The 22,972-nt window shown below is 39.1% G+C and overlaps 1 protein-coding gene across 4 annotated transcripts in view; it reads left to right on the forward strand.

Annotated features, from left to right (window-relative positions):
- TESK2 (testis associated actin remodelling kinase 2) overlaps window positions 1-22,972 on the forward strand; it is a 115,877-nt gene that overhangs the window by 18,449 nt on the left and 74,456 nt on the right. For all 4 annotated transcript variants that reach the window (XM_050961146.1, XM_050961143.1, XM_050961144.1 and 1 more), the window contains exon 3: window positions 15,256-15,377. In XM_050961146.1, the coding sequence (XP_050817103.1) occupies window positions 15,256-15,377 (122 nt within the window). The remainder of the gene's footprint in view (window positions 1-15,255; window positions 15,378-22,972) is intronic.

A 22,972-nucleotide genomic window follows, 5' to 3' on the forward strand; every position in this document is an offset into this window, starting at 1 on the left:
AAGTTAGAGTGCTAGAAAATGTAGGTGTAGATAAGCCCTAAATGTCACTTAAAAAAAAAAAAAAAAGAGCATTTACAAGGACTTCCTTTAGGTCTAAGTTAATACATACTAGATAGCCAGACTGCACTGTGTGTATGTGACTGTCTCATAATTCATATGGAAAGTCTGTCAATCTTCAATAGCTCTCTGATACGTAGAACTAAAAGGAAAGTAAATTTTATAATACATTTTGTTCATGCTTTATTTTTGTATATTTGTATAGGCACATTCTTGCACCTCCTGCTGAATCCATGAATAACTGTGTTGTATATTCTTTGAGTAAAAGCAGAGGACTATCAGTTTCCATTTCTAATTCCATGATCTCATGAGTTCATAATGTTCTTTTACTTTGAAAGTAAAGTGGCCGTATAATCTGGTGGCTGAATACTCTCAGATGCCATGGTTATTGGTGCGGCCAAACTTGGGACTTTTAGCATAAAAAATGAGGCCTCTAGTACCTGAGCTTAAAAGACTTTCCAATATTCAGTGAGTGACTCTCCCCAGCAGGCTGCCAGCTCAAGCCAAGGCAGAACTCACATGCTAATAGAAACAAAAGAAATGTTAAAAGGTCATAGTGTGTTCAAGCCAATTCACTTGTTAGAATAGAACAAACGAGGATGTTACCACATTACATACCCGAGGCATATGCTTGATAATTACATTTGCCCCAAATGCTTGAAAACTAGTGAAATGCTAATGTTATTATCTTCACTCATCTGAAACTTGTAGATTTACTTTGCACTTAGTTAGCTCTAAACCGAAAGGTGTGTTAGCATTAGGAAGAGAATTTAGTTAATATGTAATACTGCATGAAAACTAATGAAGGATTGTTTCTGGCTATCTTTGTTCCTGTAAACTAGGGAAAGTTTGTCTGGGTGGGTGTATCTAAATGCAATTGGATTGATCATTAACTGGGATTGAAGCTTTAGAACAATAAATGAGAAGCATGCTAGCTTCAATGCATGGGTCCTTACATTCAACAATGGGAAATCTACAAACCCATGCTGTGGTGGGTACATGCACCAGACTGCTTTCCAGGGAGGACAGCTATAAGAGTAAACCCTGGGCATGATCCTGTATCTCTGGACTGATGAATTCTGATGGGGGAATTCTGAGCGAATAGACAAAGGTCCCCAAAGCCATTTTCATAGAAATGTAGGACTGGAAGGGACCTTGAGAGGTCATTTACTCCAGTCCCCTAGACTCATGGCAGGACTAAGGATTATTTAGACCATGCCTGACAGGTGTTTGTCTAACCTGCTCTTAAAAATCTCCAATGAGAAATTCCACAACCTCTCTAGGCAATTTATTCCAGTGCTTAGCCACCCTGACAGGAAGCTTTTCCTAATGTCCAACCTAAACTTCCCTTGCTGCAATTTAAGCCCATTGCCTCTTGTACTATCCTGAGATGTTAATGAGAACAATGTACCTCCCTCCTCCTTGTAACAACCTTTTATATATTTGAAAACTGTTATCATGTCCCCTCTCATTAATCTCTTTTTTCCAGACTAAACAAACCCAGTTTTTTCAATGTTCCCTCATAGCTCATGTTTTCTAGACCTTTAATCATTTTTGTTGCTCCTCTCTGGACTTTCTCCAATTTGTCCCCATATTCCCTGAAACGTGGCGCCCAGAACTGGACATAATACTCCAGTTGAGGCCTAATCAGTGCAGAGTAGAGCGGAAGAATTACTACTTGTCTTGCTTACAACACTTCTGCTAATATATCTCAGAATGATGTTTGCTTTTTTTTTTGCAACAGTGTTACACTGTTGACTTGTATTTAGCTTGTGATCTGGTATGACCCCCAGATCCCTTTCTGCAGTGCTCCTTCCTAGGCAGTCAGTTCCCATTTTTTATGTGTGCAACTGATTGTTCCTTCCTCAGTGGAGCACTTTGCATTTGTCCTTCTTGAATTTCATCCTGTTTACTTCAGACAATTTCTCCAGTTTATCCAAAGCATTTTGAAATTTAATTCTCTCCTTCAAAGTACTTTCAGCTCTTCCCAGCATGGTATTGTCTGTAAACTGTATAAGTGTCCTCTCTATGCTATTATCTAAATTATTGATGAAGATATTGAACAGTGCGGGGGTGGGGTTTTGGGGGGGTAGCACAGGGGTGGGGCCCAGTTAGGGAGCCTGTGCACCCCCCACTTTTAGGGGGCTTCCACCACTCCTGAACAGAACTGGACCCGCAACCGATCCCTGCGGCACTGCACTGTATATGCCCTTCCAGCTTGCCTGTGAACCACTAATACCTACTCTCTAGGAACAGTTTTCCAACCAGTTATGTACCCACCTTATAGTAGCTCCATCTAGGTTGTATTTTCCTGGTTTGTTTGTGAGAAGGTCATGCTAGACAGAACCAAAAGCCTTACTAAAGTCAAGATACACCACATCTGCAGCTTCCCTCACATCCAGAAGTGTTACCTGAAAACCTAATAGCTTTCTTTGACAGGGTAACCCTCAGAGACTTATGGGTACTGACAGACATTACATCTGTTATCAATTGAACTTACAAACTCTAACCCAGCTGTTTATATATTTTACCTGCTTTAACCTCTCAATACATCTCATTTCTTTTCTTAGCTAATAAAACTTCAGTTTATTTTACTAAAGAAATTGGATGTCAGCATTGTTTTTGGTGTGAGATCTGGAGCATCCATTGACCTGCAGTGAGTGGCTGACCCTTTGGGGTTGGAAGAACCTAATGTGTGGTGAATTTTGGTTTTAGTAACATTTCATCATAGAGTTCATTTTGTCTGGTTGGTAAAGAGGGGCTGGAGAGCTTAAGGGGACAGTCCATGGCTCCAAGATAAAACTAACATAGTAGTCCAGGAGTACACATTTGTTACGGGCTTGGTGAAATCTAATTATGGGCTGTACAACCAGTTTGGGGTTTCTGCCTCATTTTTTTGAGAGTCTGACATGAGATTGGCACTCTTAAATGTAAGCCATACCAGACACCATGACCCAAAATCTTAACAGAAGTGAGAATTAGCTTAAGATCAGGTGGTAGATTCCTGTATTTTTCGTGCTGGAGGTTCTGGGTTTAATAGATGTTCATGCTCCCGGTATCTGTATTTACATCTTTCTTTGTTATAAATGCATAGCGTAAGTACAAAATATTACTTACCTGTCAGGAGTCTCACATCTTGCTATAAAGTACATCTGTTTTTAAAACAAACTTTTTTTTAAATAAAAACCTTTCAACATTCATCTATTAAAAGCCTCAAACCATTAACTGAATTTAATGCTCATTTAAGGTGCTGTGTTGACAGACATGGAGTCGTCTTTTTCATAGAACTCATTGCAAACTTCTGTCCATCCTAACCCCTCTTTCGCTCTCCTCTGATGCCCTGCTAACTTAGCCTAACCCTGATTTTGAAGGGCCATGCTATGTATAAGACTGCAGAGGAACCCAGTTTGAGCTGCTTCCAGGGCTGGCTTCATGTCTCTGCCTTCAGCCCAAGCTTCTCTTTTCCTGAGATGTTCAGATCAATTGTGCAAGAGGCCAGTGGATGTTCCCAACAGATGTCCCCTTCCAAAAGCAATAATGTGACCTTCATGTTTGCCTGATGGAAATAAAGGAGTCACCAAGTGAGCAGAACTGTGAAAAAATATTGGGGGGGGGGGAAAATAGAAATGCAGAGAATTTAAAAAAAATGTGTAGGGGAGGAAGGGAGAAACACACCCCAAAAAGGACAAGAAGGGGAGAAAATGGATGGAAAGGAGAGGCAGCACGAGCAACATGTGAACTAGGGGTACAGGACAAGAAGACATGAGTGAGAGGATGTCTAGCCCCAATATATTCAGAGGAGCCCAACTGGGGAAGAGTTTTGGAAACCACTGACATGGGACATTTCAGGAAGCATGCTTCAAACCTGGAATCCTTAATTAACCTTGTGGTTAGCAAGTAAATAAACAATAAACCATTTGAACCGTCATGTTTTAAATACAAATGTAAGTCTGCTGGTTGTTGACAGTCTCATCGGAAAGGCCAAAGATGAAATTGACATGGACACTGCACTCTCATCATTGGAGGTGGTCACATTGGCTGGGTGATAAAGCTTTAATGGCCGCTGTCTGTGCCACACCCGTTCTCTGCATAAATAGGACTTCAGTCTCCAGGTGGCCAAGCCAGCACCTTTAAGTTGCACTGAATTAATTTAAAGGCTTAAAAAAAAACACTAAAAAGGAGGCGATTCTGGGAGTTCAGACTAAATGTATCACTTTGTGCTTTTTATAATGTATTTAATGTTTAAATAAAATGTGAAAAATAAGATCTTAAATGTTAGGATTACTATGGCATTTGAAAACAAACATGTTATTGCAAAAGCTAAAGTGTAATGAGACAAATCCATAACTAGTGCAATTGTAACTGATTAAATGGGATTATAGGATGAATTTGACCTGGAGTGTAATACTGAGTTGTATGGCTGTATGTGTTTTAATAACCTCTACCATGCTTTCCTCCCCTCCCCTTTTGTCTCTACATTTGAAGCCATGGTTGCATTTTTGAAGGGGGTGATGATGATCACAATCATTAAGCAGGAAGAGTATTGGTGTATAATTTTCACTTTATAGATGAAAGCAAGAAAAATGCTAGTTTTGATCATATTAGCTTTTGGGATATGAGGTTTACTGATGCTAACTACTTGTAACCACAGCTTGTTTCATGCTGCTTATGCAAGTTAATATTTTTGGCCTTCTGGACCTGCAGCATACTAAGCGGACAGTGTTTTTTAGTACATTAGACACAACTGCATTTTGTTTCTCCTAAGAACTAGTCTTTGTATTGGCCACTAGATATAATCGCTCTTTTCAGTTTTGCCTTTGCTATATTTGCTATATATTTTGTACAGACTTAATGATAAAATATGCTTGCTTTTCCACCTACCATGGTCTGTTGTAAATGCAGCAGATATATCTTCCCTTGCTTCGTATCGCCCTTCCAAAGTAAAATAAAACCTTGTAAGGAGAGCCATTGGGCAGAGAGTGGCTTCCTAACCAATTTCCATCATTTATATCGTCTAAACTCTTATTTGTTTCTCTCTCCTTACACTTGGTTCTTAGCTGCTGCTGTAACTGTCAAACACAAGTGAGGCAGTGGAACTCAGATACAGAGGGATGATTTTCTTGTAGAAAAGAAGTGTTGATTCAGCCACTCACCTAGGGAGCTTACTCTAATAATTATCATGAATGGAACTAGTGGCGCAAATGAGCAGTCTTCTACATCAATACGGTAAAGGTTTGTTAAAGTCCCCTCACCCAACAAAAACCTCAGAAATTATTTGATTACGCTTAGAAATAAGACGGCAAAATAAGAGGCAAACAGTGAAAAACCCTTGCGTACACTAATATCTCAGACATTTTTTCTTTCCTCATTTGCCATTACTGAGCAGGGTCACATTTGTACATTATATTCTACGGCTTCATATGTGTGCATCTAACTTTGTGGAAACTAAATCTGCAGACAATTAATGTAGTCACATACAAATGCTAAGGAGGCATTTTTGAGATGGTATATGAAGTCCCCCGATGTGTTGCTTTCTGGTGTATCTATATGTAAAGGAACCCTGCATATTTTCTCTGTTTGGTGACCTGTGCATGCTTTGTCCTATTTGTGGAAGACTTGGCGATTCTCTCAAAATGTTTGAAGGACTAGTCATGCAGATCTACAACAGAACAGATTCTTTTTTGCTTCGTGCAGAGATACAGGTGTAACTTTTCTAGATTTCTTTTCAAGCAAACTAATAACCTGCAAGGAAGCACTTCTAATAGTGGGTAAAAATAATATTAAGGCAGAACTGCAGTGGAAGTCAGATGATAATATCAGCTAAGTCAGCTAAATCGTACAGGAAACCTCAAACCCACATCTGCATTTTCTGCTTGCCACTACTTAATCTAAAGGTTCTCTCCATCATTTTCTGACACGTACTTCTGAGCAGCACTATCACTAGGCCTGTACTAGGAAGATGAATTTGTCTGTTGCATTGAGGAATGTCCTTTGAGTTAGCCTGAATTAGTGTAACTGATGGAGTAGGCAGTCTTCAAACACAGCTTAAAATGTAGAGATGAGAATGCACAATACCCTTAATATTTGTGGGTCCTGCATAAATCTGTTTGGTGTGTAAAGGACTTTTTTTTTATTTTGATATAGATTTATATAAATGTTAAGAGGGCACCTGTTCACATGCTCTTAATACCCTAGACATAGCATATTATTTGTGATGTATGTAAATTCTGGAATACTGTGTACATTTCTCGTGTCCACATTTTAAAAATGATGTTGAAAAATTGGAGAGGGAGCAGAAAACATCCACAAAAATAAATTGAGGGCTGAAGAAAAAAAGCCTTACAATGAGGACGTAAAACTCAATCTGTTTAGTTTATCAAAAAAGATTGAGGTGACATGATTCGCAGTGCATAGGTACCTTCTCATTGAGAAAATAGTGAGTACTAACTGACTCCTCAGTCTAGCAGGGAAAAGGAGCACAGGAACTAATGACTAGAAGCTGAAGTCAAACAAATTCAACTTGGAAGTGAGTCTCACAGATTTTTAAGAGGATGATTAGCCATTGGAACAAACTACAAAGGGAAGTGATGGTGTCTTCAAATCAACACTGGATGCTTTTCTGGAAGATATACATCAGTCAAACACAAGTTTTCTTGGGCTCAGTATAGGGGTAACTGGGTGAAATTGAATGGTCTGTGATATACAAGAGGTCAAGTGGATGATCTAATGATCCTTTTGGGCCTTAAAGTCTATGAATAAGTTAATTGCAGCAATAGAGTTCAGTATAATAACCATTACCGCCATCACGCATGCAACTTAATCTCCTCTCCTTTCAGCAATTCTCCTCCCTTACAATTTCCAATCCACTGCCCTCCCATTTTCAGACGCTTGTGAAAAAAATGGGAGCTTCATAACATGGCCAGAAGGTGATCCGACTTTTTCAGATTAAGTTGAGTGAGTGGTGCAAAGTGATCTGGTTCTGGCTGAAAGCAGAATGTGTGGATTTTACCCCTTTGCTGTTTTCTGTGTAATTTTAATTGTAGCTTTGCTCATCTGTTTCACTAGCTATACTGAATTATCCTCCTTGGCTTTGTTTTAAGGGGAAAAATAGGGTACATTTGCCATCATATTAGCTCAGTTAAGTTAGCTTACCATCTGTGAAAAACTGTTAAAATTCAGGCTTTTCAGTTGCCTTAGGCTAACCCAATGGAAATATCACGATGGAAAAAACATACCCTTTTGCCCATCAAGACCTACGCACACCCAGTACCTCACAGAGTATCTTTTATTGTGCATTGTCCCTCACTCACAGAAGTAGTGGAAGGGTTAGAATATAACTACTAACTAGAATTTTTAAAAATGTAGACGTTAAGGGAGATGTATAGAACAAGAACTACAAAATAACCAAAGGGCTTTTGCATGTTGACATGAAGTGATATTTGAGGAAAGAAACAGTCTGCCTGTTTGATCTGGGTGCCCCTTGAACTAATAATGGTTTTGCATTTCTTTTAATGCCTTTCAACATTCAGATAGTTCCATAACCACCTCTAAGATAGGTGAAGGTTATAGAGGGATCCCTTGACCCATCACTGAAATGCAGCCACTGTTAACAGTATGCAGCAACACTATGCAAACACTTAGGGCAGGCAGTGAAATATATTACTGTATCCAGATGAAACTGTAGAGGGAATTCAGAGGAATTGGGGCAAGGACACTGAGTGGCAAAACAAATACTAAATATAAAATATGTATATGGGCTCTTTAATGACTGCAGGTAGTGATAACTTCAGTTTTACATCTCATTGAATAAAATTGTGGTTCCCTTAACATCATCCTGGGACAATGATTCATTATCAAGCTTGAGGGAAAAATTCCATCTACTACTGTAAACTGCCAGGACTATTTTCTGTAGCATCTAGATGTTCAGTGGAGACCTCCCATTCAAGGCACTTTTCTCCTTTACAGTGACATTCATGAGTCAACCGCTTCAGCAGCTGAAGAATTCCAGTAGGATCCTTACAGTCCTGTTGCTTATAGATTGCAAATGAATAGGAACATGGGTGGTTCTTCAAGTTATTGTCTACATGGATTCCACATATGAGGCTCATGCATGCGAGATTGGATTCTTTTGGCCAGCAGTGTCCATTAGGGCTGTGCCTATGGCCTAGATGTCCTTTCACCTCCTCGCCCAAGAGCATGTGGTGCTGAGTGAATCTGACCTCCTTCTCTCAGCTCCTTCTTGCTGCCCATGGCAGTGAGACAGAATCCTTTGTGTCCTCTTGCTGCTTTGCATGCTGTGCTGGTTGACTGGTCTTGTTGCTCAACACACCCATCCATTTTTTATTTTAGTCAGGTTCTGTTTTTTAGGCTAGGAACCCCAGCCCCTCTCTCCCCTGATACTGAGGCTCTATCAAAATGGCAGAAGCAAAATCTCTGGGATTAAGAACTTGCCCCTGACATGACACTTCAGTGCCACTCAGTGACGGGCACTCTAGGTGCCTATTTTGTTTGGGAGGGATGTTTTCTTGCACTATGTACATATCTATATACCTATGACAAGTAGGAAGGAGCAGTGCTCCAGAATTGAGCTGCTAAGGCGGAGGAGAGTGTAGGCCAAGTGTAATGGGGTGTGTGTGTGTGTGTGTGTGTGTGTGTGTGTGACCCTAAGAGCATCCCAGGGCCAGGGTCTCACTGACATTAGGTTTCAGCAGGCCTATATAGCCCAGTATCCTGTCTTCTGACAGCGGCCAATGCCAGATGCCCCAGAGGGAACGAACAGAACAGTTAATCATCAAGTGACCCATTCCCAGCTTCTGGCAAACAGAGGCTAGGGACAGTTTGGACATCGCTCTAATGTTTCTCTTAAGCAGCCACTACACAGCAGAAACTAGAGAGAATCCAACAACTTTATCTGGTCTAGTAAATTCTCTGATTTGTGGTAGTCTTGAAAAAACTTTAAAATATCAACTTGAACATCACATTTCTGCCTAGAAAACTTGTACCTGCTGCTGTTACTAGTGAGACTTAACATTACTGTGACTGAAAAAATTTAGCAAAAATCATTATTTTTTGAATTTCTTTCCCCTGTTTAGTCAGTCAGCTTCTTCCTTGCTGAAGGGAGCAGAACAGCCATTTCAGTCTTTTATTTTATTTTTTTTAAAGTTCAGTGAGAAGTTTTTTTTAAAAAAGCTTCAATTAATTACATAAATATTAACGTTATTAGCCACATGGAAACTTCTCTAATTGTTTGTTTTGATCTTTTAAAACTTCCTATGCTAAATTGTTGGTGTATTGCAGTTAAATAGGGTACTTACTTACAAGATGATAAAGGTGTTCAGATACTACGGGCTTGTCTACACTGGCACTTTACAGCTCTACAACTTGTGAAAAAACACCCCCCTGAACGCTGCAAATTTCAGCGCTGTGAAGTGCCAGTGTGTAGACAGTGTACCAGTGCTAGGAGCTATTCCCCTCATGGAGGTGGGTTTTTTAGAGCTATGCTGCAACTACACAAGCCACATTAAAGCATTGCCATTGTAGTGCTTTAACGTTTTCAGTGAAGACGTGCCCCTTAGGCTAACAGGCAAGACAGAATAAGCTAGCTAGTGACTGCACTTCTTGTTGATTGCAGTGATTATTTTTTTGTTGGTCATTTGTGAAGTGTGTCAGGCCTTTTGCCTTCCTTCTGGATGAAAGGGCTATGTCAATGTGAGTCATTATCGTTGTGTGGTTTTCCAGTAGAAAAGCAGGTGGCAAGACTACACTGGCACGAAAATATGTCTCTCTTGTCTTAGACCTCAACTTTTCAAGCACAATTAAAATGATCTGTGAGCTTTCTGTTCTGGATGGAGATATGGTGAGCTGGGTGCACTGGGATTTTCTTATTTTTTGCCAGCTGGCAAAACATACATGTTTGTGTAAGCCCTTTCACAGCAGGATACTAAGGGAAAGGTGCACGGTTCCTGTTCATATAAGAGAACCACGCTAGCATGCTTCCAATATTAATGTGAGTGACCTTATGGAAGAGAGTACATAGCACGGGAGGATCGCTATGATGGACCTTTTATGTGGGAATTTGTAGTTTTTCTTGTAGTGACAATACAACAGGGAAATAGGATGCCTCTCAGATGATGGATTTTAATGGTTTGTGGCTAGTGCCTATCTGTGTGCTATAGTGATGGAGCATGTTTGTCCCATTGACAAATATATCAAGTATAGAAAGGAAAAGCTCAAAGAAACTACTATGGATGTACTGTAGTAAATTGAAACGCTCTCATTTTCCATCCCAAATGCTTAGGATATACTTTGACCTTGATAGTGGATGTGAAGAGATTGGAAGGTGACGAGAGAATTCCAAATTGCTTCTATTTAAATTTCTAGCCATCTTCTGTCAGGTCCAGCTTTCTGTCATCAGCAGATGAGTAGTTCTTTCTCTTTTTTCTGAATTGCTTGATTAGGCCTCCTATTTGTTGGACTCTTAGTGGGTGGATGTTTGAAGATATGGTAAAGGTTGGTGAAAGGACAGATGGTTCTGATGGAAACTGTTCTTGGTATGTTTGATCATTTCGAGACAGCTGATTGTGTCGGTGGACACGCATGTGTGTCGGAAAGATAAATGTTACAGGGACATTGATCAGAGCTCATATATATAGACTGTGTCAGTGTGGTGTTAATAATACTCTTTTTCCCCTCCGTTCCCAATGTGCAGTACAGTGCACTGGAAGATACTGTCCCAAGATGTTGCATGAGATGTACTGTGACTCCAGATGTTTATAACATTGGGAGTTGTGTGGCTAAATTGTGGTGCTCTGCCAAGAAAACTTAATTCTTGGAGGTTGTATCATAAAAATACTTAATACAAAATGTATTAGGAAATTAATTATTTGTAACTTTTAAAAATTAATGTCATTGTGGCACTATAGAAAGGCCTTCAGGAAGATGCAAATTTAGATGCATCAATTCTACTAACAATTACGTGATTTTTATAATGAAATTGCCATTCCCTGGTATCCAATCTTCTCTTATCTGAGGCTTTGGTGAAATCCTAAATCTGTATTTGTGATATAAGTCACTTCTGTAGCAGCAAACTGGTATCCTAAACACAGGATCATGACTTCACTGCAAGCTCAAAGAGGAAGGAGAAGCTTCTTAAAAGAGACGCAAATGTTTTCAATGATTAAAAAGGAATGCAGGGAAAATGCTTTCAAAGCAAAACTTTTTTTGATAGAAATGTTTCCTCTTTAAATTCACCATGCAGATTCTGAAAAGATCAACAAATAAACTATTTTTGGGATGCCTCATGACTAACAAGTTTTTTATGCAATGGGGAGAGATGATGGTGTGCATTTGAGGCCAAATCTTGTGCTGCTACCTATTAGAGAAGGGATAGTTTGTGTGTTCTCTTATCAAGGTACTGGTGCACAAAATGAAGTGTTTTAACTTTTCTTAATCTTAGAAAATTTCTGTTGCTTATGTAAATACTGTAATAATATTATAAACCTTTTGGTTATACATTATAAAGCCAGCGCAATCAAGGGACTATTTAGCAGATGCTTTAACTTGAGTGGTGAGATGATACTGAGTAGTACATGGTGTCAGGTATCAGAGCGGTAGCCGTGTTAGTCTGGATCTGTAAAAAGCAACAGAGTCCTGTTGCACCTCGTAGAGCGCCTTATAGTGAGTAGTACATGGAGATCTTCAGAGTGCTCCACAGATTTAAAGTTCAACGCCCCAGGCAGGTAGGTAAGTTTAATCATCCTCATTTTATAGATGGGGAGACTGAAGTATAGAGGTGAAGTGACTTGCCCAGAGCTACTCAATGAGTTAGCCACAGAGCTGATGTTAGAATTTGGAAATTGACTCTCAGCCCTATGCTGTCTCAGCACACTTTGTTGCTTTTCTTATCCTGGCTTTGTCATGACTTTTATAGCATAATGAAAAATTAAACTAACTCCCTGGATTTCTTTTCTACTCCCACACCCCTCCCAATTGCCACATCTAAGTCTGAATCTGAGTTTGCTCATAGGCCTTTCAGGGCAGTTTTATGTAGAAAATTTTATACATAATGCAGCTGAATAGCACCCCCCCCCCCCGGCCCCCCAGCTGTGCCTGCTTATATCTAATGCCAAAGTCTGAAACAATAGCCCTCTGAGCAGCGTGCTTTCTCTCAACATAAGACTGTAGTCCCTTTTTGGTTTTTCTTCATTTGACCAAGAACAAGCTAATGAAGGGGAAATATGCACAGTTCTGTATCAATAAATGGATTGTGTGTGTAAAACAAAACAAAACAAAAAACAACCCACCCCAAACCCATACCTACTGTATTGTGGGCTGTGGTTCTAAATTTACAGTGCACTGTGGAGACAAACATAACACTAACAGAAAAATGAAGGTTTTTTTAAAGCATATAATGAATGGATTTACAAAGTAATAGAAATTGTTTTGCCTTTTCATTAGTTGTAAAATTTAATTTGGTTTCCCAAAGAAATATTGGGTAAAACTTATTTGACCTTAGGTGTAGAATATATCACAGTAATTGTAAACTAACTGTTTTGCAGAACCAGTTATATGAAGTAACCTTCAAGTTGTTGGACTTGGCTTTTGGTTTAGTTCCTAATAACATGTCTGTTGTGGTACTAGAGCAGTGGTGGGCGAACCATGGCCACTGGAAGCTGCAGATGGTCATTGTAAACAAACTGTTTTGTGGCCCACCAGCAGATTACCCTGATGGGCAGCGTGTGACCTGTGGGCCTCAGGTTGTCCACTACTGGCTTAGGTAGAGTGGAAGCAATAGATTTAATGTTCGGTTTTTTTCAGAAAACTTTTACAGTTCTACATAATGGATTATTTTATAAACTCTTAGTAAGCAATTGCCTAACCCGTATTTAAAGAGATAAGGAATTATTTAGTGGATAGAAAGCAGAGAGTTGACAATACAAGTGTATATTCTTTTGTGCAAGGTTGTAGGAAAGGATTCTGCAGGGCTCTGTATTTTAATTAGTATTTTCCTTTAAAAAAAAAACAAGAAAAAACCCACACCAAAACACCCCCCTCTTCAAGCTTTAACAAACAAAATCACTAAACTTAGAGGATTCCTAAAGGGAAGACAAAGACTCAGAGGGATGTAGCTGTTTTACAGGGTATATTTGATAGATGTGGTGATCAGACTTTGAGGTGGATGGATTATGAAATTTAATGTGCCTAAGTCTAAAGTTATGCACTTGGATAGAAATCCTGTCCAAACCAGGTTGTAGTTTAAATGGTACTGAACTAGTTAATGCTGTAGAGGAAAGAGTTTCTTTTCAAGTGTGTAGTGACAGGAAAGAAGACTAAATAGGATGTATTATGAAGAGTGGACGGTGTTATTGAAGACTCAGGGTTTTGTGCTAACTATTTATGAAGACTACTTTTTGAGTACAGTGTCCAGTTTTGTTCACATTAGTCAAAGAAAAATTATAGCTAAACAAGAAAGTACTCTTTAGGGCATTAAAATTAAGGGTACGGAGGGGCCAACTGTAAGGAAAGTAACAAAACTGGGGTTATTGGTCTTGAGAGTAGATGACCTTATAAAAGTATTTAAACTAGCTAAGGTTTATTATAAAACCTAAAATTGGTGAACATAAGAATGGCCATACTGTGTCAGACCAAGGGTCCATCTAGCCCAGTATCCTGTCTTCCAACAGTGGCCAGTGCCAGATGCCTCAGAGGGAATGAACAGAACGGGTAATCATCAAGTGATCCATCCCCTGTCGCTCATTCCCAGCTTCTGGCAAACACAGGCTAGGAACACCATCCCTGACCTGTTTGGTTATTAGGCACAGCAGAACTTCAGGTTTAAATTGTGGAAAGTGAATTAATACATATAATAATATAACTTCCTAAAATGTTGTTTTATATAAGTGGTGGATAAACTGAACGGTCCTCCAAAAGAGGTAGTGGAATTGAGCAGAATGTATTCTGAAGGGTCTATGTCAGCTTAAATTTACCTCAAAATTAATTTCATAAAACCCAGTTATAATAAAGCCTAAGACCAGCAGAAATACTTTCACAATCGATTTTAATTCCAATGCAAACAATACTTAGGCAAACATTCCCCTGCAGTTGTTGAAAACTAAACATTTGCTGCAACATTAAAAGTATCTGAAAGTGAAACTGATTTTTGTTGCCCAACCTGAGGGAGAGGTGAAAAGTAGAATGCATAAATGATGACAAATTGGATTGTTAATGTTTTCTCTTAATATCTGTTGTGTAGTGACATAGGTAAACACTTGTTACAACTCAAGATTTTTACCTTGACGATGTGCCATTAGCAGCCTAAGAGGAATGGTTGTGGAATTTTATAATGTAAAGGAGAATTTGTTTATTGCTTGGTAATAGCCTTTTCGGGGGGTCAGGCAGGAATATATGGCTGATCATGCTTTTCTACTCCTATTTCTCAGTTTGGCTAAGGTTTTTTGTGTGTGTTTTCTTGTGCAAAAATAATAAAAGCTTAACCTTTAAAAAAAAAAATTCTAGTAATTAGAAGTGTGAATGGAGCCAAAATCTCATGCAGGGTGTATGTGTGGAGAGAACTCATGTAACAAAATGGAACTGCTTTGCGATATAGATGAAGAGTTCCTCTCTGTCTATCCTGATATCCAAAGACCTCTGTAGGGTTGGCCCTAGCTACCTTCCAGATCACCTTTGTATCAGCCACAATGATTTCTCATGACAGCAGCCTTCCACAGGAACAGTGAAGCTGTCATCCCTGGTGGAGAAGGAGGAGGAACGGGGCTATTGTGCATTGGAGACAGCTTTCAGGGGATTTCAAGTGTGGAACTCCCTCCCTGAAGAGACTAAGTGACCATGGAAATAAGTACGTTTGGAACTAAATAAAAAACACATTTCTTCAGTGTACTTTTTCTTCAGTTTCTTTACGCTTGCTCATACAAGTATGAGCAAATTTACCAAGCTTTTTCTCCTACAAGTAGTGACAAAAGAGGGAGAAATGGTGGTTTTTAAATACTTGGGAGGTACTCAAGCCCTCTGGTAATGGAAAGTCGTGTTAAAGGCTAGAGATGGCATAGTTGTTGTTAACTTGTTTCAGACACGAAGGGCATATGTCCTGCTGCTTGTCATATGCTACTCTGTTAATGGCTCATTGACCTTACATTTCCTGCCATTAAAATGTCATCCGCTCATTTTGCTTTTATTCTGTAGGTGAGACACAAAACTTCAGACCAGGTGATGGCTTTGAAGATGAACATACTGAGCAGTAACCGAGCAAATATGCTGAAAGAGATCCAGCTCATGAACAGGCTCTCTCATCCAAACATCTTAAGGTACTGGTTTTGTTTTTTTTTCTATTCGGTAGGAAGAGGGCGAGGGAAGGTTCCTAAGAACCATTTTTTAAAGGGTTTTGTGTATATCTAGAACTTTATGGATCCACAAGATAGAGAGCCTCTAATTTTAAAATAGTATTTTTTCATACTAGAGCATATTACCTAGTTTAGCATTTTGCATCCAGTAATAAGCAGTAACTGTTTCCTCAGATGAACATGAAAGTCTTCATAACGTATTTGTCCCTACAAACAGTCAACTGATATGAAGGAAGAGATTTGATTTCTACTTACTGTCTTAACATGCATAGTTAAAACTATTGTGAAAGGGTCACATAATAATCAAGCTTCAGTATTTTAACTGATAACTACCTATAGGGGTGAATTTCACAGGTTAACTATGCCTAGTGCAAAGTTGTATTCCTTCTGCTTTGTGCTAAATTTGCTGCCCTCTAATTTTGAGTGTTCCCTTGTTTTTGTATTGTCAGACAGGATAAGAAGGATGAAGAATAGAAACTAGTTAAATTAGTCTGCTCCGATTAATACTTCTCTTTTCAAGGGTAAATCACTCACATGTTGCAATAGCTTGTCATGTCATTTCTAAATACTTCTAAGCAGCTAGTATTGTTGCCACCCTTTGTTCCTTTTCAGTCTCAGCCACACTTTCCTGAGGGTTAGGTGACAAGCAACAGGCACTGCTTCAGCTGAGGCCATAATATTGTTAGAATCTAATGTTATGGTGATTATCATCTGTACTGTGTACGCAAGTAACATGGGTACACTGTACAGATGATAAGCATCTTAACATCCTGGCAGACATCCTGACTGAGCTATGATGATGACTGAAGTCTTTCCTTGGGGAGTCCATCAAGCTCAGAGCCTGTCAGTGTTTGCAAGAAGTGTAGACTCATTTTGCCAATGTGCATTACCTTACGTGTACACAAGGTTAATTCATTGAACCGTTACTCTGCAAAATACCCCCAGAATGTTTAAATCTGTAATACTTATTAAATTGAAATGACAGTTTCCTCTTCCTCCTCCGTATTCTTAAATAACTCAGGTCCCAGAATCAACCCTGGGAGTATACTCACTGTTAACTTTTCTGTTCTTTGGAACAATTCTTAACCAATTATTAATGCAAGGCAATGTACTTTACCCCTTTACCTCGTTTGTTTCCCTTAATAGTCACTTATGAGGAACACTTACCAGAAGTGTTTGAAAATCCCCATGAAGTACCCCACCAGTTCAATCAATTTTATTATTTTTTTCCAAATAACAGTTTGGAGAGGCACAATTTTTTCTTACAGTAACCATGGTGGTTTGACTTTATCAGATTATACTTATCCAAATGTTGTACTAATCTATCCTTAATCAAACTCTCAGTCCATTTTCTCTTTACCAAGGTAAGGCTCACTGGTCTAATTCCCAGCATTTCTGTTGGTGTTTTTGTTTTTTATTTATATTTTTTAGGGGCATCATGTGGGCAACTTTCAGTTCTTCAGGAACAATAACTTTTATAAAGAATATTCCTCAGTTCATTTCATTCTGAATACTCCAATGTGTGAGGCGTGGGCTGATAGTTGCACTGGAATACAATTTGGAAGTGACTTTGTTTTACAATCAGTATGTCTCAGTGCTTTCCCTGTCAGGTTTTCAAAAAAGATGAATGTTCTAACTGCCAGTCCTACAAACTTGCTCTGAAAGTCAGCCTGTTTCTTTTCTGTCCTGTGCTTTGTCATCACCAGTAATAGAGAATCTGTTGGCCAATGCTGCGCTCACTTACATCTAAGTAGCCCTTTTGTTTTTGGTGGGGTTGCACAGGTGTCAGTGAGAGCACAAGTTATTGGATCTAATACAGGGGTAACTGGATGAAATGGCCTGTGACATAGGAGGTCTGACTAGATGATCCAATGTTGCTTTCTGGCTTAAACTCTATGAATTTATGAATAACTTGAAGACAGTGGTGTTGCACAGATGGCTCTGAAATGGAACAATAATTCTGTTAATTATACGTGAACCAGAAGATAATCCAGTTTGCTCTCCCAGTGGTTCTGCAGGGCTGACAGTAATAGATCTTTATTCCCTCCCACTCACTTTAGGGAAGGACATACAACTCTGATTATGTAAAAATGACCCCTTCTTATTCAGCTCACCTGTTTCCTTGTGTGTGTTCACTTTTTCAGAGTAGAATTCACTTAGGTTTTTAAATTTCTTGATTTGAGGCTTCCTCTTTAGGAAAAAAATCATTGTCTGTTAAAATTACCTATTTTATCTTCCCTGTTGGAAAGTGCCCTTGAAATAGGAATTTCTTCATTGTCTACAGTCAATACCAATGTAAAAATTGTATTTCACTTTGCCAGTTCTTCATATCTCTCGCACTTACTCCATGCCTACTGTTTTTTCTTTCTATTTTAGGTAATTGATACTTTGTGTTTGTCCTCTTCAGTTTTATTTCAGAATTGAGCCCTACCTAGCACAGTGTATTTTCCAGTCTCCTTAGGATGATTGTGGCAGGATTTCCACCTTTTAAAAAGTTGTCCTCCCAACTAATAACATGAAGTGCTACTCTGTTTAACGTGTATTTTACTTTTACTCCTTTTCATCTATATATTTTTGTACAGAGGTCTATACACCATCTGTGCCTCTAATTCATTGTTATAAGAAATGAGCCGACAGACTGTTAATCCTGTTCAGTAAAACTTTTTTTTCCATGTATGTATTCATATCTGACATTCATTTGCTTTTGTAATATATGGTGGTGAGGGGAAAAAACACACATGCAAGTCTCCTTTAAAAGTAGCCTGAAGCACTATCTGATCCAGATCCTGTCATTAGGAGAAAGTTCTACAATAGTATGGTTATGTTGAAGGGTTTTCTGGCATGACTTTTTGGGATTCTTATATTTGGATTTAAAGAGAACCATTCTTTCCTAGTACATTTTAAGTCCTTTGAATATATAACTTTTCAGTTCCAGGGATTTAAAGACTATTCTGTGTTTCAGCTAGCGTTTAACACTCTCTTTTTTTTTCATCTTTTTGTTTTAAATATGCCCCCTAAAATTCTCTTCCTTTGTTATTGCTTGGGAAGATGTTCTCTCTCATGATATCAAACCTAATTGTTCTGTGGTCAGTGTTTAACTAATGCATCTTCTTCACTTGACTCTGAGGTGAACTTTGGCCTTACATAATAGGTAAATATAAGTCACCCTATCTCTTATAATTTCTGATGTGCTGTAAAAAGCAATTGTTTTATGGCAGTGGTTTTCAAACTATGATCTCTGCATCACCAGTTGGCCCTCTTCCTTGTGTTCTGCAGACTGAAACCTTTTGAGAGCCATGCTGTGTGGGGGTTTTTGTGTGGTTGGGAGGATATTTCTCCTATGAAGTGGCTTGCAAAATTATCTCTTTCCTCTCCCCATTAACCTGTCTTCCTGGTGTGTAGTTAGTAGCCAGGAACCTCTTTATCTCATTGATGTTTATTGTTCTACCCTTTGACACTAAATTAGGTGGCGTCTTTTCACAAGCATTCCTGTTAACCCACACTTAGCTTAAATAGTCTAATATAAAGTTACTTGTTTTTTATACTGATAAAATTACTGTCATCACTAATATTAATTAATTTCATTTGTTTGAAATTCTGCTTTTGTTTGTCTGCTGGCTGTATTGCCCCATCCTTATTGCTGGAAATGCCTGGCTAGTTTCTTTCTCCTAACCCACAGCCACTTACAGCTTTGTAGACCCAAGTGCATCTCAGCACTTGATGGAGTTCTTCAGCTCATGGTTTTATGGGGAGTATTTTTTTTTCTTTTATTGCCAAGTGTCTAGTTGGCATGCAGCTGAAGTGAAGCCCATCATCGTCCTTTGCTGTGCCTGTAGATTTGCCTCTTTCTTATTCCAAAATAGTATTTAGGCACAAGAATGTCAGGATGCTCTAGTTTCTGTTTCCCAGGGCTTAGTGAATATGTATTAATCTCTATCCATAGCCAAGGTTTTAGAATCATTTGTTGCCCCTGGCTCTGGGTGTGGAATAAGTAGCCTAGCTGTGTTGTTTGTGTCTGTCGTATCATCACCAATATTAAAAGATTTAGCTGCCCAAACTCTGCCCTCAGCCAGTGAGCTACCACAGCTAGGTCAGCTGAAGTGGAAAGTTAAATCTGGGTCTCCACCTGTTAGAGATAATGCATCCCAAACTGCCTTGCTGCCACCCTGGTGACCTCATGTACATGTTGAACGTGAGAATCTATAAAAATAGAATCTTGGGGTCTCCAACACAAATGTAGCCTTGAGGAAAATGAAAAATTGTCCATGCTACCCTGTGGATTATCTCTGCGTGCACACACAAAAATAAAACAAAAATGGAGCTACTTTGTCCATCTCTCTAAGGGATATTTTTGAATATATTTTGGTACCTTTTCTTGTAGCTATATTGTCACGGTGGAGCTAACAGAAATAAAAAGCCGTATAAACTTAGTTCTGTCATTAAGTCAGCAGGCATGACTCTGAACGCACACTGGGAATAGATCGTTGAGTAGGAAGGTGCCATTTTAGCATAATCATTTTCTGGGCCATAACTTAACTTGAAGCCATCTATTGAACAATGTAAGCCTTAAAGAGAAATGTAGGAGGCAAATCTTGGTTGCTGATATTGACATGCTTCATATCCAGGAGTTCCAACCCAAGGCAATCTAAAGGACTCTGATCCTCGGGAGATCAATGCTCTTTTGTCCTGCTTTGTGTTCTTCGGTGCTCACTAATGGAGCAGTCTGTTAACCCAAGTCCTTCCTCTCCTGCGCTGTCTTTTAGATTAGTGCACTTTCAGTATGTGATTGAATTTCAGTCTTTAATATCACTATTGTTTGCATGAAAAATGCTTCTTTATTTAATAAGTACCTTAGGGACCTTTTATATATAAAAATGTTCTAGACACAGAAAGTCTTAGCTCATGTCTTAAATGCCCTCATGGGAGCACTTTAAAATATTGCTGTGTTTGGCAGCGAACATGCAGGCAGATTGACTCATTGATTAAACCTCACCGTCTGCAAATGTAATAAAACTAAAATAAAGTCTGTGTATGTGTGTAGTTTGAGCTGTCTTGAAGGAGAATTCCTTTCATCTGCTGGCACATACAAATTCAGCATCCTTGAAATATAATGCCAATCTATTTCCTTTTGCTGCAGTTGGTACCCATCAAGCCCTCCCGTCAGTGGAATAACTTGTGATTTGAGTATGTTACAATAGGCTGACTGGTGGCATTGTTTTTTTAGCACCCTCAATATGTTTATGCTGAACCATGATTTGTAATTAACAGATGGGAGTCAGAAAATGATTTAACAGGTTTGTTTTTCCCCTATAACCTGGATTATCAAAATAATTCTTTTAGAAGTGGTTTGCACATACTGGTATAACATATATATAAATATAAATATGAATAAAAATGTATGAATTTGAAAAAGGGCTAGGTGAGATGACTTATCTTTGGACTAAAATGTGATATGGATTACAGTGTCAACAGTAAAAAGTTGTTAAAATGCATTTTTATTTAGCATTACATTTAGTACAATTAACTATGGAAGGTTTTAGTGCAGATTTAGTAAAGTCCTTCCCTGTGTCTGTTGTCACATTTTGGGGTGCAATCCAGACCAGTTAAAGGTTGTCATCTCCTGCCCTATTACCCTGGGTGCCTTAAAATGCTCTGCTGCTGTAGCTCCCTTGTCTGGACGCTCCCAACCAGCATACAGACATGCATTGAGGGTACATCTACACTACCCCCTGGATCGGTGGGTAACGATCTATCTATCGGGGATCGAGCCACTGCAATTGACCCCGCGCCCTGAGGATGTGAGGTAAGTCAAACGAGGATACGTTGCGTATCTTAGGTCGATTTCCTTCTCTTGCTTACCCCCTCCCCCAGTGTAGACCAGGCCTGAGTGTCTGTGTTGTAAAGCAGCCCTGGTTCAGTAATTCTAACTCTAGCAGCCTGCTTGTTACACAGTTCTCCGCCAGTCTTGGTTACTACTAGGCAAGTGACCCCAACACCGCCTCAGTCTTGAACTGCCCCCCTAAACTGCCTGCCTTGAAGTGTCCAGTCCTCTCCTGGACCACTCAGAGAAATAATGAAGTTAGTTTGCTGCTTTAAAGAGACAGCACCTAGCAGCTTGCCACAATAATTGGAGTTAACAATTACTTCAATTTAAACACAACACTGGGTTGGTTTAGATTAAAATAAACATGTTTGTTAACAGGACATAGGCTTGGTGATACCAAGTATAAGAAATAAAGCTAGAAATGGTCACAAGCAAATACAAGTAAATTTTAGACTTTTAGAAGTGTATTTTCAATCTAGCAAGGCAGTCTTTGTTTAGGATTGTTTCACCAATTACTCTTGGTTCAGCATGGCTGACTGTGTCTGAGTTAGATTCTTCCACAGAAGTGAGAAGTGCTGTCATCTTGTCAACTTAGGTGAAAGATAACACCGCCCCTCTCTTTACAGTCCTGTAAACCTTTGAAAAGCGCATCTCTCAAAGTTCATTGACCCTTCTTCCAGAAGCGGAAAGGCTTCTTGGTGGGTGCAGTCTGCATCCACCATTGATGATGATTTCTTCCCCTGGTTAACTTGATGGCCTTCTTTACCTTTTTATGTAAACGTACCTCCATTGTCTCTGATGGTGACCAGTTTGGCTAGACAAATAAATACCCAATTCTTTATGATCTAGACATTCTGACTCCCAGCCACCTTGTGACCTTTGGTTCTGTTTATTGCATGTATAAATTGCAATTCCATTGTCCCTGGTCACCCTGCTTCATTTGTATTCAAGACCTGGGCAGGCCTGTTTCCACTTTGCTCAAATAAAGACTTTAAAACATTGGATCAGAGGACAAAAATGACTTCCCATGTGGCATTGTTATATTCCACAATGATTTTAATGATCAATGTGGTGTTTAGTTTTCAGACGATACCTCACGAGGTTTGTACAAATATTGTTGAAGTAATGTGTGTAGGATTTGAATCCAGAGTGTGTAGAGTTACGTCCATACCCTGCCCTCCAAAAATATTCAGTGCCATGGTACAAGCATATTTATACAAGCCCTCACTTTCTCAGCATTGAAGACCATGCATCTGACCAAGAGGAATAATCCTTAATGGTTCAGTAAGCAGGTCTACTTCCTATCCAGAGAAATGGAATCTCACTTGAGGCAAAGAATTTCTAAATCTAACTAAGTAGTTGTATCTTCTAAATAGCAGCTGCCTATACTACCTTCAGCACAATTATTTTTCAGCAGTATTTGGGTTAGCTTTGAGGCTCACTGTTGCCTGATACAGCACACACAGAAGCAAGTTATCCAGGAATTTGGATTGGTGGAGCTATGTCCTTTAAATCTGTTTTCCAGATTTTAAAAAAAGTTAGATTCTTTGGTAATGATTAAATGATACAATTTACGTTGCTTATAAATATATTAACAACACTGTCTTGGTTTCTTTTTGCTTGCATGGCAGTTTCTAATAGTGTGGGGTTTTAGAAATGTATTTATAATCTAGCCTGTTTGTATGAGCTCATAGCTACTGAGCCTTGTTTCAGTTCTGTTTAAGGGGCAGAAAAT

This window comes from Gopherus flavomarginatus, chromosome 7 (assembly GCF_025201925.1).
Source record: "Gopherus flavomarginatus isolate rGopFla2 chromosome 7, rGopFla2.mat.asm, whole genome shotgun sequence".
In the NCBI taxonomy this organism is placed as follows: Eukaryota; Metazoa; Chordata; order Testudines; family Testudinidae; genus Gopherus; species Gopherus flavomarginatus.